A 12,645-nucleotide genomic window follows, 5' to 3' on the forward strand; every position below is an offset into this window, starting at 1 on the left:
ATATTATTGGCTTTTTTTCTTTCTTATAAGCAACAATAACTCACTCTGCTGGGGCTGTGTTTTCATGCTGCAGGCCAGGAGGAGTTTTCTGTGTTCTTAATGCTATTTCTGCATTCTTTAGCTCCTAAATAAATGAGGAAAAATCGATAAAATGTAAGATTCTGAATTAAGTGTTCAAAATGAGCATAACTACAATTTTACAGTTAATTCACAAATATGAGAAGAAAACATTTAAGTTAAAACTACAACAGAATCTGACCAGAAATTCTTCAAAGAATAGATTGGCATGAAGTTGAAGAACTGCTGATATCAAAATATGTTTAGACAAGAAGCAGGCAGCTGTACACCCTCAAAGTTTACTCATCATCTAGTCTTTTAATATCATCTAGTCCAGCCCTCCTGCTATGGGCAGACTGTCACAGGTAAGGTTTGCATTCTGTTGTACTTCAGACAGCCTATTAATTTATTAAAGACTAAGAAAAATAATGACAAGAAAATAACATGCCTAAAAGAAATTACAAGAAGGGTTATCTCGCCTTTAAAAAAGGCTTAATAGTGTGATAATTTTCTTTTCCTATGGAAAAGATCTTTTTAAACATGATGATTACACTAGATGTTGTTTAACGCTTTCTAATAATACTATCATTAATCATTTCTCAGTGCCTGGCTTTGTTACTAATCATAAGGAAATAAGAGCACTACTAACAAGTTGTTTGCTTTCACAGCAAATAATTGCCAGAGCACAACTACAGAGTATCTCTTTTCAAAATTTAGGAGCATATTTTCACTTTAGAATAAAATACATTTAGAAACAAAGCAAGCAGCCAGGACAAGACAGATGAAAGCAATAGCAACACAGAGCTTAAGTTCAAAAGCACCTGAACCAAAACTTGAGCTCACACTGGTTGGATAGTTAATACAAAGACTGGTAGACAGAGTTGACTTCTTCATTAAATAAATACTAGATGTAATTAGACACTTTGGTCCCTAATACCTTTTAAGTGATAAGAAAACATGTGTCTCCACTGCTCCCCGAGTTGGGCACGTGACTGCAAAAAAACCTTCACTAACTATCAGTTGAATAGGGAACTGAAATCAAACTACAGTGGGTGCATATTCCCTTCTGCTGTCTACGCAAGTAGGGTGCTTTCCTAAGTAACGCTCTCCTTGCTTTTACACTTATCTGAAAACACTGGCATCGCAGATTTCAGTCAGTCACCTCCAGTAATTCCAAAAAGATCAGAAGGGATTCAACTTTTCACTTTGTTTACAACTGCTTCAATTTGGAGTTTCAACAACTTCCCTTGACTGATTGAGAAAGCTGTAGATTCTACAATAAACAATGAACACTCAAACTCTGCTTAACAGAAAGTGTGCGATACCTGCGCAGTTTCCATTTTCAGCTTGTCAATATTAAGAGTGTTTCTTTGTAATCCACTGGCAACTACAGAGAGAAGCTGTTTCAGAGCTTTAATATCTTCTTGTACTTTAAGCATTGCTTTAGATGACATTCTACTAATTTCTTCCTGAACTTGTTTTTGTTCTTTCACAAATTTCCTAAAGAAGGGAAAAAAAGACAAACAGGGGTAATAGGAAAGAAAATAATGTATTCAACCTAAAGTACCCACGTATTTACTTTAGTTGCATTATTCAAGTAGTACTGAAGTTAATTTTCCCAAAACCAACTACTGAATAGTAAGATTATGCAGAGTAGCATTAACTCCTAATATGCTAATGCTGTAAAAGAACAGCAAAAAAACAAGACTTCAGTAATTGTATAATCATGTTACACTGCACCCTGACAATCTAAGCTACAGATTTATATATGCATAAAACCCACATTAAGTAAACATTACATTGAACTCATAAATACTCTAACACACTCTGACTTGACTATAACCTGCCTCTTGCCTGCCTGAATCAAGCCTGGCTTGCAAATCCCTCTTAACTCCATCCAAGTTCTACAGTGCATATGCAAACACAATTTGATACTTACTATGCATACACAAGAGGTTTAATGCTCTCAAGGAGGGCAGGATCAGTTTCTAGGAGCATGTTTCTTGTGCATGCCCATTTGTGGGAATGGGATTGAAAACTGCAGTGGCAGGAGATAACTCAAGACATCAGCTACTGGAATTATTCACCTACTCTGATCTCATCATTAATCTCCTGTTAGGCTCAGACTAACACGTCTTTCCTTCACACAATCTGTAGTACTGCTTTTTAAGTTGTTACAGAGCATTAACAAAATACAATACTTAGAAACACAACTGTCATAAACAAAAAGCAGCACTTACTGTAGATTTTCCACATCTTGACAGATTACAGGAGGTAGATTTTCATCCTTTAGCGCTTTGCTGTCTCTACAAGAGACAATGCATGTTTAGATGGTGCTTCAGTACTGCCAAGCATTTTTACACCATTACTAAGAACCATGAAAACTTCCAAGAGACCAAATCACTCAATTTTGTAACTGTTGCAAACATACTGCAACTCAATGATTTGAGTTAGTGAACTGAGACTATGACAGTATCTAACATCATGGTGTAAATACTGCACATAATTTACAGGAACCGCTGTTCAGGCTACGTGCCCAGTTTATAGTAGGAAGCAGATGAGCAGCAGGCACTGCCATTTGCTCAAATGCAACACTTTAAAAGGATGAACCATCATTATTATGTAACCCCATTGCAGTAACTGGTTATTTACATTTATACCTTTTCAAAGATTAAAGTAATAGAAAAGGTGGCGTATCAGAAAACAGCCAAGCTTAGGATACCAAATGCAAAGAATCTGAACACTTACTCTGGTCTTGCTCCTGTTTTGTCACCTAGAAAATAAAAATTGTAGATGAGAAATAAAACTTAGAATTGACAAAAACGCTTTAATGAGATTTTCCACTAAGAAATGATTAGTGCAATCTGCATGATTTTTCTTGATAAGATACAACATGTAAGTAAGGTTTTAATTTATCCTCCTTCACAGATAAGTATCTTTTCAAGAGCAATGATTCACTCGTTCAGATGCAAACCTCCTGGCACAAAAATTAATGTAAAACATCTCGTGTCACTATATACGTCCCTTCAAATGCACGAGCAATTGCACTTACATAAGAAAACTGCCCCTGTCTAAGCATGCTGGATTTTCCTAATTGTTCTACTATTGCACGTTGTTCAGGAATAAACGTGATTTTACAGAACCAAAGGTGTTACTGCTTACCTACCACTTACAGACTCCAAACCAGACACACCTAGACCAGAAAATTAACCAAGACGCCAAACATTTCTCCTGAACTACAAGAAGGAGCTGAAAGCAGTATCACATGAACAGGCAAACCATGACTAATTCTAGTCACAGCCATGGGCAGTAGTTGCATTTCATAAGAGCAGTCTGCTAGTAAGCTTATGCAGACTAAGAACCAGGACACTTCTTCAACTGGATGCCATTCAAATCCTCATAGTACCATCAAGCTAGAAGGTAGCCACGAAGGTTATATGAATATCACACACACCCACAGCCACCAACCCAGATTCAGAACAGGACAGGAAGTTGGGTAATCAGCTCCTTGGGGATTACACCCTAACAACTGAGCAAAACAACGCTGAAGTCTGTGGTTCTCTAGGCCACATTTTAAGATACTTGTACATCAGAGTAGAGTTGTGCAATCCTAATATCACAATAATGGAAAACCCCATGAGAACCTAAGAATTGGAGCTTTTCCATCACTTTCAGTAATAAATTAAGAAAAGAGAAAGTCAACAACGTGCTGAGCACTCTAGTTTGGACAGCCAATATGTAAGCACAAGGAGCTGCATCTCCACAACTCACAGTCCTTTGTAAAGATGGTCTCATGAAACTTCTATTAGTTTTCAGAATGCCCACTTTGATTCCCCAGAGAAAATAGGCATTTTATAATCAACTTCAGTTAAGATGCTTTAGATGTATAAAATCAAGTTAAGTAAGTCAACATCCACCTGTCAATATTCCCTTAAAGTACTTTGAAGCTACCTCAGATTTAGGTTTTATTAACTACTGTCAACAACGTAACAGAACATAACAGATCCCCAGAACTAGAAATGCAGTGTTGAAGATTAACAGGTGAACAACGGGACTTTTTTTCTCCTGTAGGTTTTGAAGAGGAGGGGAGAGGGAGAAAAAATAAACTAAATGCATAAGCCACCTTCACTCCACAAGTTTAAGAACTGCTACTGTTGGAGAAAACTGTTTTCCAATGAGCACTTTTTGTATTTACAACGTATTTCTTAAACACTGCACTCTTCCCCCATCTAGTGGCCATCGGACCCAACTGTTAGGAAATGGCTTTTCCATACACAGCCCTGTGAGTCCTTTATTCCAGGAAGGCTACAGTATTCTGAACCCAGGTTCTCAAGTATGATGCTTCCTTATAACAATTTTAAAGTCGCATTATACTGCATTTGCACTTAAGATTTTGTTTTTCTATACAATATCCATAAATGAAATTAACTTACATTCAGCATAAAAGAAATAAGTTAAAACTGACAGCTTTGACTCCACACTCCTAAAGCTGAAATAGTATCTCTAATGTAGCACTCAACATTCACCAACAAATTACTACATGCAATATCTGTTTTAAATGTTTTAACAACAAACTTACTCTTTTTATCTGAAGAACTACTAAAATCAATGCCACCGAGACCTTCATTAGCAGTACTTGAAGGAGCTGCAGTTGTCCCCAGAGTCAAGCTCAAAGCGTTCTGCCCAAGTCCTGTTAAGAAACCCAAAGAGAATTTCTGCATTTAAAATGCTGGTAGTTTACTTTAAAATCTCAGACAACCTTGCAATTTCAGAGTCCATTTACTGCATTTGGATTAAAAAACATAAAGAAAAACAGATTTTAATCAAGTTTCATACAACTATACATGGTTTTTATACAATTACCTCACAATACTTGTGAAATAGGTAACTTATTAGGATTGTCAACACCTTCCTGTTTCATTTTGTTTAATTTTTCTTCTAGAACCGAAAGACAGGAAGTCAGTAAATAACTGAAGGGACAAAACCAAGTTAGAGGTTTTATTTAGACCAAAAGCCACCAACATAAGGAGCAATCAACCTCTTCACAGTGAGCGAGATAGTAAGACAACAATCCCCCTCTCATTTACAGTCAACTTCCTTGGGTCAAATATTACAAAGATTTTTATTTTTTTAAATGAAAGTACAAGAAACAAATTTAAACATTAGGAAGCAACAAATAACTTCAGTTTATTTTCTATGGATAACAGCAGTTTCAAACAGTGATGTTTAAAAACAACTTTCATAGCGTTAAGATTTTATAGAAGGAAAAAAACCATCAATTTTCACCTGTCGCTGCTGTGCTTGTATTCTGGAACAGCGAACCTCCTAAACCTGCTAAGGTTCCTCCCAAGGAGAGGCCTGTGGAGGCAGTTGTAGTTGGTGCAGTTGTTCCACCTAAATTTAAGGTAAAGCCAGTAGTACCTGCAGAGGAAAAAAAAAAAAAACAATAAAAACCAAGTTTTCATGTAGATACTGCATTCAAAAAAATGTACAGAAAGTCTGAAATAACTGAAATCATCTTAATAGTAATGCAATAATAAACTCAGCTATTGGTTTTTTTTTACTCTGCAACTTTCTGAAACCTCCTAGAGACTTCCAAATTGCATGAATTTTTGTTTCATGATATTCTAAGCTTCATTAGTTCATCTGCAACTACAGCAAAATTCTGAGAGTGACCCAGAATGCCAGATAACCTGGAACTTTACACTGATTTTAAAGCACAATGGATCTAACAACTACTACTGATTTTTTAAATGCCAAAATGTTTGTGTTGAATACTAAAGAACTTCACTTCCAAGTGCCAGGTGCTGCATCTGGGTCAGGGCAATCTCAAGCACAGATACAGGTTGGGTGGAGAATGGCTTGAGAGCAGCCCTGAGGAGGATTTGGGGGTGTCGACTGATGAAAGATTCAACATGAGTCAGCAATGTGTGCTTGCAGCCCAGAAGGCCAACTATCCTGGGTTGCATCAAGAGAAGTGTGACCAGCAGGTTGAGGGAGGGGATTCTGCCGCTCTGTTCTCCTGAGAGCCTACCAAGAGTACTGTGTCTAGTTCTGGAGACTCCAACACAAGGACATGGAGCTGTTGGCCCAGAGGAGGGTCACAAAGATGACCAGATGGCTGGAGGACAGGCTGAGAGAGCTGGGGCTCTTTAGCCTGGAGAAGAGAATGCTCCAGGGAGTACTTACAGCACCCTTCCAGTACTTAAAGGGAACTACAGGAAAGCTAGGAGGGACTTCTTATAAGGGCATGTAGAAACAGGATATGGGGAAATGGTTTTAAATTGGAAGACATAGATTAAGGCTAGATATTAGGAAGTTCTTTACTGTGAGGGTGGTGAGACACTGGAGCAGATTGCACAGAGAGTTGCCAGAGAGAATGCTCCCTCTATGGAGTTTAGGTGAGTTACAGCATAATGGAAAGTGTTGGACAGTAAAACAACTACACAGGAAAAAAACACTCATTTACACTTCTAGTTAACTGCTTTGTGCTGCCTACAACAAGTAGACATTTTCCAGCTACAGAACATGACAAATCAGCTGTTACTACCCTCCTAATGACTTGGATTACATGCTGCCTAAACTACAGGATATACTGTGCTCTAAATAAATACAAACCTTGACTGCATTAGGCTCCTCAAATTTAGAGCTAGTAAAATCCAATGACCCTTTTTACTCAAGTACCACAAAAATAGGTAAATACTAGAATAAAATAGAACACAGCATGTTTTAGAATACAGTTACACTAAAAATTCAACAAAGCATTTTCCTACCTGCTGCAGGAGTAGATGTAAGAGCAGAAGAGAGTGACAGGCCACTCGCTGAGGTAGAAGTAATAGACAAAGCAAACGGTGTGGCTGAACCTGCAGGTTTGTTGAAGCCTAAACTAAAGCCTGTGGTAGCTGCTGATGTGGTGGCAGGTGTGCCTAAAAGAAAGCCCCAAAATAACGATCAGCTTTTGGATATTTTGTTTGAGAATTAGTACTTAGTCTTCTAACCTGTTATCTCCTTGCTATGTCTGATTAACTATCATTAGCATTGCTGCACTTGAAATCACTGCAGCCAATAAAGTACTTCCACAGCACCTTCATATACATTTCATAAGTGTTTGCTCCAGAATTTCAAGCAACCTTGGAGTATAAATTATACCAAGAGGTAATTTAAAGGTCTAAAATAAGAACTTCCACCAAACAGATCTGACTGAAAAAATAGCAAAATATTGGTAGATAAAATAACAGTGTCCAAAATACAGACTAAATTCTCCCTTGAATGTGCACATTAGCATGAGAACGGGTATGCTTTCAATGTGCAAACAAGAAAAATGTGTTGAGATGTTACTCCCTCCAACTTTGAATTTAAGCACTTGCAAAGTTAAACAAAGCTTCTATTTCCAGCTAATTTCACAGTAAGAATATGCTTTCTGTTCTAGAACATGTATTCCAAAGGAACTTACACATACACACACCACAGTAACAAGCATAAGAAAACCACTGTATTCTCAGTCATTGGAAACAGATAGCAATGACATTTCATTCAATCACAGAAAAGAATTAACACTCGCTGCCATATGTGATTACACACATTCTGGGTTGCTGCTCCTCTCTTTTCCTATCCTCTTCATTTACTTCCTTAACCAGTACCACCTTCTCCCAATTAGCACAGCTTCCAAAGCTCTTGGACACGAGTCTGTCGTGTAGCACTACCACCATCACCCTGACCCAAACGCTTTTAATTACATCAAGCTCAGTTGCTGATGTTTCAACAATAAAAACACCTACATATTCCTGTAATTCTAATAATGGCTGACAAAGAGTTATTACACATGTATCAGAGAAACAAAATCATATATATTCCTAACATCCCTTCCCAGTTCAAACCTCTTTACTCTTCCAGTAGAGGGAATATTAGCAAACAGATCTGTTCTCTCAAAGTTCACAACATGAAGAAATTCTGACTTAAGAATTCTTTGGTTATTGACTCCACTTCTCTGCTGAAGGATGGAACTCATCAGGGGATTTAGATGCAGTCTAGCTTCTTACTGTGACTACTTATACTGTTGTACAGGAATGGAATAACCCTTTAGCTCCACTCCAGCTCACAGCAGACTGCAATGAGCAGTGAGCAAAAAGCTGGCACAAACGTTAACCTCCTACATAATAAGAACTAAACAGCTTTTTTTTTCCCCTGTAAATCATTACTATCCAAATGAGGTCCTTACCCAGAGTCAGTGCTGGAGCAATGGTTGTTGCTGTTCCTGCTTCAAGAAGAAAAAGAGTAAGAACAGTGAGGCCCACTGAGCAGTTATGTTACCAACAATCATAACTATTTATTCCAGTGCTTTGTTTCACTACATATCTTATGTTACATTACGTAGCATCTTGAAAGCAGAGTAACTGTCACATCAAGACCACTAGTTGTAAACCCCAGCTACGCAAATTAAAGCATGAAGCCTTTAAAACAAACAATCTCATAAGAATCTATTAACAGTGAAGCTGATGTAATATATGGAGTCATGACATGATATTCTGAGCTACAGATATGAGTTACAATGAAAAAAGAACCATATTATAATCCTGTTTTTATGTGCCTATGGTACATTGCTTCACCATTGCTTTACATGTCTGCTGTACAAGTGTTTTTCCTACCTGTACTGGTGCCTCCGAGTGTGAAGCCAGTGGCTGGTTTCGATCCAAAGAGCCCGCTTCCAAATCCCACTGAAGGAGCAGACGTAGTTGCCGTAGCAGTGGAAGAACCCAGAGTTCCAAAATTAAGTCCTCCTGTAGAGCTATTACAAAACAAGAGTGTTAACATTTATTATTTCCTCAAAAGGAAAAGATCCAAACCCCTTATTTCTGTCTTCTCAAAGCACAATGCAAGTACACTTGGATATGTCTAACCAGAAACCTCAACCCGTGCTACTTCATTCTGAAGCAGTAAGAACACAGATGCACCAGACCATCAGCTTTGTCCTGCTTTAGCAAGAAACAGGAACAAAACCACTTTTGTTGCCTATAAATGCAAATCACAGATGACCCATACCTACACTTCAAATATTTTCTTTTCTAAGAATACACTGCACAATCCAATTAAAGAAATTAATTCCCAGAGCTATTTTCACATGGAAGACACAAGAAAGAAAGGAGAGAGACAAGCTGGTCTCTTGATAAACTACACAAGTTCCCTTCAGTTGAGACATCTGGCACAGCGTACAACAGCAGCAATGAAATAAAGCACAGTTTAGACTTCAACGTAACAATCTTCACAGATTAAGTGTCATATGTTTAATATCCTCTCTTTATTCCCTCACCTCCTCACTTTCAGTATGAGCACAGCTCCTATATCTAACAAGTGCTCAGCACTATGGGGAAAACAAAAAACCAAACAACAGCATCAACAGAGAAACTGAAAAATGAACAAGTTTAACTAAGCCAAAACAAAGGCAAACCAGTGGCAGCATGGAAAAGCACAGATCACAGGGTTTATTTCCTACTGCCCACAGATGGAAGGCATTACCTCGGCGTGGTGGCCCTAAGGGAAAACTCTAACTTTGGAGCTAGAGCAAAACACAGAAAGGCTTAGACTGGAAGGGACCTTACACAGCTCATCCAGATCCAGCCCTGCAATGGGCAGGGCTGCCACCCACTATATCAGGCTGCCCAGGGCCCCATCCAATCCAGCCTTGAACACCTTCACTGAGAGTGGGGCAAGTCCCTTCTCACTAGTGACAAATGATGGGACAAGGGGAAATGGCCTCAAGTTGCGCCAAGGCAAGTTTAGGTTGGATATTAGAAAGAATTTCTTTACAGAAAGGGTAGTTAAACACTGGAATAGGCTGCCCAGGGAGGTGGTTGAATCGCCATCCCTGGTTGTGTTTAAGAGCCGTTTGGATGTGGTGCTCAGGGATATGATTTAGTGGAGGGTTTTTAGAGTTAGGGTACTGGTTAGGCTGCGGTTGGACTTGATGGTCTTCAAGGTCTTTTCCAGCCTCGGTAATTCTATGATTCTATGATTCAGGGATGTGGCATCCACAACTCACTTGGGCAACAAGCGCCTCACAAAGCACCATACCTGTATAAAGCTGAATATGTAGCACACAGGAATTACATAGGCTGCCATGCCGTACTCCTTTAGACACAAGAATATAAACTGTGACTGATCACAGTGATCCATAACAACCTATGATTAGACAACAGAATAAAGTCCCCTTTCCCCCAACACCTGGCAATAATGCTTTCAGCTCTGCAGAGATCAACTCATCCTACTCATGGAAATAAAGATATAAACAAAAATGCCAAGTACATCTTTGCTATTATTTTAGATATTATATATTATTGGCACGTATGATATATTTACTCTTTTTTTTTTTAAGTAGTCTAAGAAAAGTTCGATAGAATAGCAAAAAATAAACGCTTATATAAACGTTTAAATGCTACAGGAAACTTGCATCAATCAGATGAAAGAAGTTCTCAATTATAGTTGTACATTTAAGGATCATAAAGTTCCAACCCCCCCCACAAGGAGGGCCATCAATCTCCAGAAAATGCTCGTGGCTGATGGAAGGGACCCTTAAAAGAGATCAAACAAACTATTCTGTGATGATCCCATGTCCCTGCTAATTCCTGCCAATGCTTGGGGGCACGCATTGTGAATCACACCCATTTGAGATTGATGTCCTGAGTAGCTTCACTTCTAACAACTAGTTTGGCACCATCAGATTTGGGAAGAGCTCCAAAGTTCTGAGAAAGCTCCACTGGAACAGGCTTCCTTCCAGTAAAAGCACAGCAGCAAGAAAATCAGAAGAAACAGTGGCACTAACACACCTGTACGCACATATATGGAAAAGAAAAACAACCCTGAAACTCAAACTTGACTCACAGAATCACAGAATGAATCACAGAATGACCCGGGTTGGAAGGGACCTCAAGGATCATGTAGTTCCAACCCCCCTGCCTGGCAGGGCCACCAAACATACACCTTTACTAGATCAGGTTGCCCAGGGCCCCGTCCAACCTGGTCTTGAACACCTCCAAGGTGCCTCTGAGACACCTCCAAGAGACCCCTGAGCGCTAAGCGGGGCCTTTAGCAGAGCCACGCGTGGTCGGCACACAACAGCGGCACGGACGGAGCCCCGCGGCACCCGGGGCCGTGCGGACACCGTGATCCCACCTGAGGGCAGGGCCGGGACTGAGGCCGCATGGAGAGGCCGGAAAAGCGCCAAGAGACCCAAGCGTAGAGCCGCCTGCCGACCGCCCACCCCGAGGCCTACGCAGGCCGGGCCGGTAGGGGAGGCCGGCGGCAGGGCCCAGCCGATAGGGATTGAGGGGAGAAGGGCCGCGTTACCTCGGTGCGGTGGTGCCGAACGAGAACCCGCCGCCCCCGCCTCCTCCTCCAGCCCCGGCGGCAGCAGCAGCTGCGGAGCCCAGGGTGCCCGCGCCGAACGAGAAGCCCGCAGACATGGCGGCGGGAACTGAGCGGAGCGGAGCTGAGGAACGGCGTCAGGCGGCGGCGGGGTCTCGGCGGGGCGACGGGGGCTCCCGAGGCGGGCGGGGCCTCAGCGCCACATGGCGGCACGGAGCGGATCCAGCGGGAGGAACGCGGCCAGACACCGAGAGACCGAGCAACCGGGCAACCACGCAGCACAGCACTACGCGCGCACCGCGCTACGCACCACGGGATGGAGGCACCGCCACAGCCCGATCTTAAAGCGACAGCGACCCGACGGGTGCACGGCACTGAGCGTGGAGGATGGATGGGCAGCAGTCTGCTATTGTTATAGGTGTTAACGGGAAACGGGAGTCGTTATATTATATTAGGACATTATATTAATACCCTCTGAAGGCCTGTGGGCATCGTCACCCAATCACAGAATCACAGAATTATCAAGGTTGGAAAAGACCTAGAAGATCATCTAGTCCAACCATTACCAATACTTCCCGGCTAAATCATATTCATAAACACAATATCCAAACGTTTCTTGAACACTCCCATGGTTGGTGACTCCACCACCTCCCTGGGCAGTGCATTCCAGTGCCTGACTACCCTTTCCGAGAAGTAATACTACCTAATGTCCAGCCTGAATCTCCCCTGGCGCAGCTTAAAACCATTCCCTCTAGTTCTATCACTGATTACGCGAGAGAAGAGGCCAACCCCCAGCTCACTACAACCTCCCTTCCGGAAGTTACAGAGAGTAATAAGGTCTCCCCTGAGCTTCCTCTTCTCCAGGCTGAACAATCCCAGCTCCCTCAGCCGCTCCTCATAAGGCTCCAGACCCCTCACAAGCTTTGTTGCCCTCCTCTGAACACGTTCCAGGGCCTCAATGTCTTTCTTGCAGTGAGGGGCCCAAAACTGAACACAGTACTTGAGGTGCGGCCTCACCAGTGCTGAGTACAGGGGGACAATTACCTCCCTGAATCATTTGAAAACCAAGTGTTTGACGAAGGTAGGAAAAACTTCTCAGACGAAGCAGTGAGGCAGTGGCACAGGCTGCCCATGGAGGCGGTGCAGCCACCGAACCTGGAGGCGTTCAGTACTGTGTGGGTGCAGAACTGACTGATGTGGAATGTGGGTGTCAGGGTTTGAGTTAAGGCT

The 12,645-nt window shown here is 41.4% G+C and overlaps 1 protein-coding gene across 5 annotated transcripts in view; it reads right to left on the bottom strand.

Annotated features, from left to right (window-relative positions):
• Positions 1-11,737, bottom strand: part of NUP58 (nucleoporin 58) — a 32,782-nt gene extending 21,045 nt beyond the window's left edge. For 3 of the 5 annotated variants that reach the window (XM_015852106.1, XM_015852105.2, XM_015852102.2), the window contains exons 1-10: positions 11,398-11,736; positions 8,703-8,842; positions 8,276-8,314; positions 6,831-6,983; positions 5,344-5,478; positions 4,637-4,747; positions 2,806-2,830; positions 2,298-2,363; positions 1,383-1,557; positions 45-124 (exon numbers count right to left, since the gene is read on the bottom strand). In XM_015852106.1, coding sequence (XP_015707592.1) covers positions 45-124; positions 1,383-1,557; positions 2,298-2,363; positions 2,806-2,830; positions 4,637-4,747; positions 5,344-5,478; positions 6,831-6,983; positions 8,276-8,314; positions 8,703-8,842; positions 11,398-11,513 — 1,040 coding nt within the window. In that variant the 5' untranslated portion in view covers positions 11,514-11,736. Of the gene's footprint in view, positions 1-44; positions 125-1,382; positions 1,558-2,297; positions 2,364-2,805; positions 2,831-4,636; positions 4,748-5,343; positions 5,479-6,830; positions 6,984-8,275; positions 8,315-8,702; positions 8,843-11,397 lie in introns of all 5 variants that reach the window. The other 2 variants (XM_015852104.1, XM_015852103.1) reach the window with 2 other exon arrangements.
• Between the last annotated feature and the right edge of the window lie 908 nt (positions 11,738-12,645).

The sequence above is a fragment of the Coturnix japonica genome, chromosome 1 (assembly GCF_001577835.2).
Source record: "Coturnix japonica isolate 7356 chromosome 1, Coturnix japonica 2.1, whole genome shotgun sequence".
Lineage (NCBI taxonomy): Eukaryota > Metazoa > Chordata > Aves > Galliformes > Phasianidae > Coturnix > Coturnix japonica.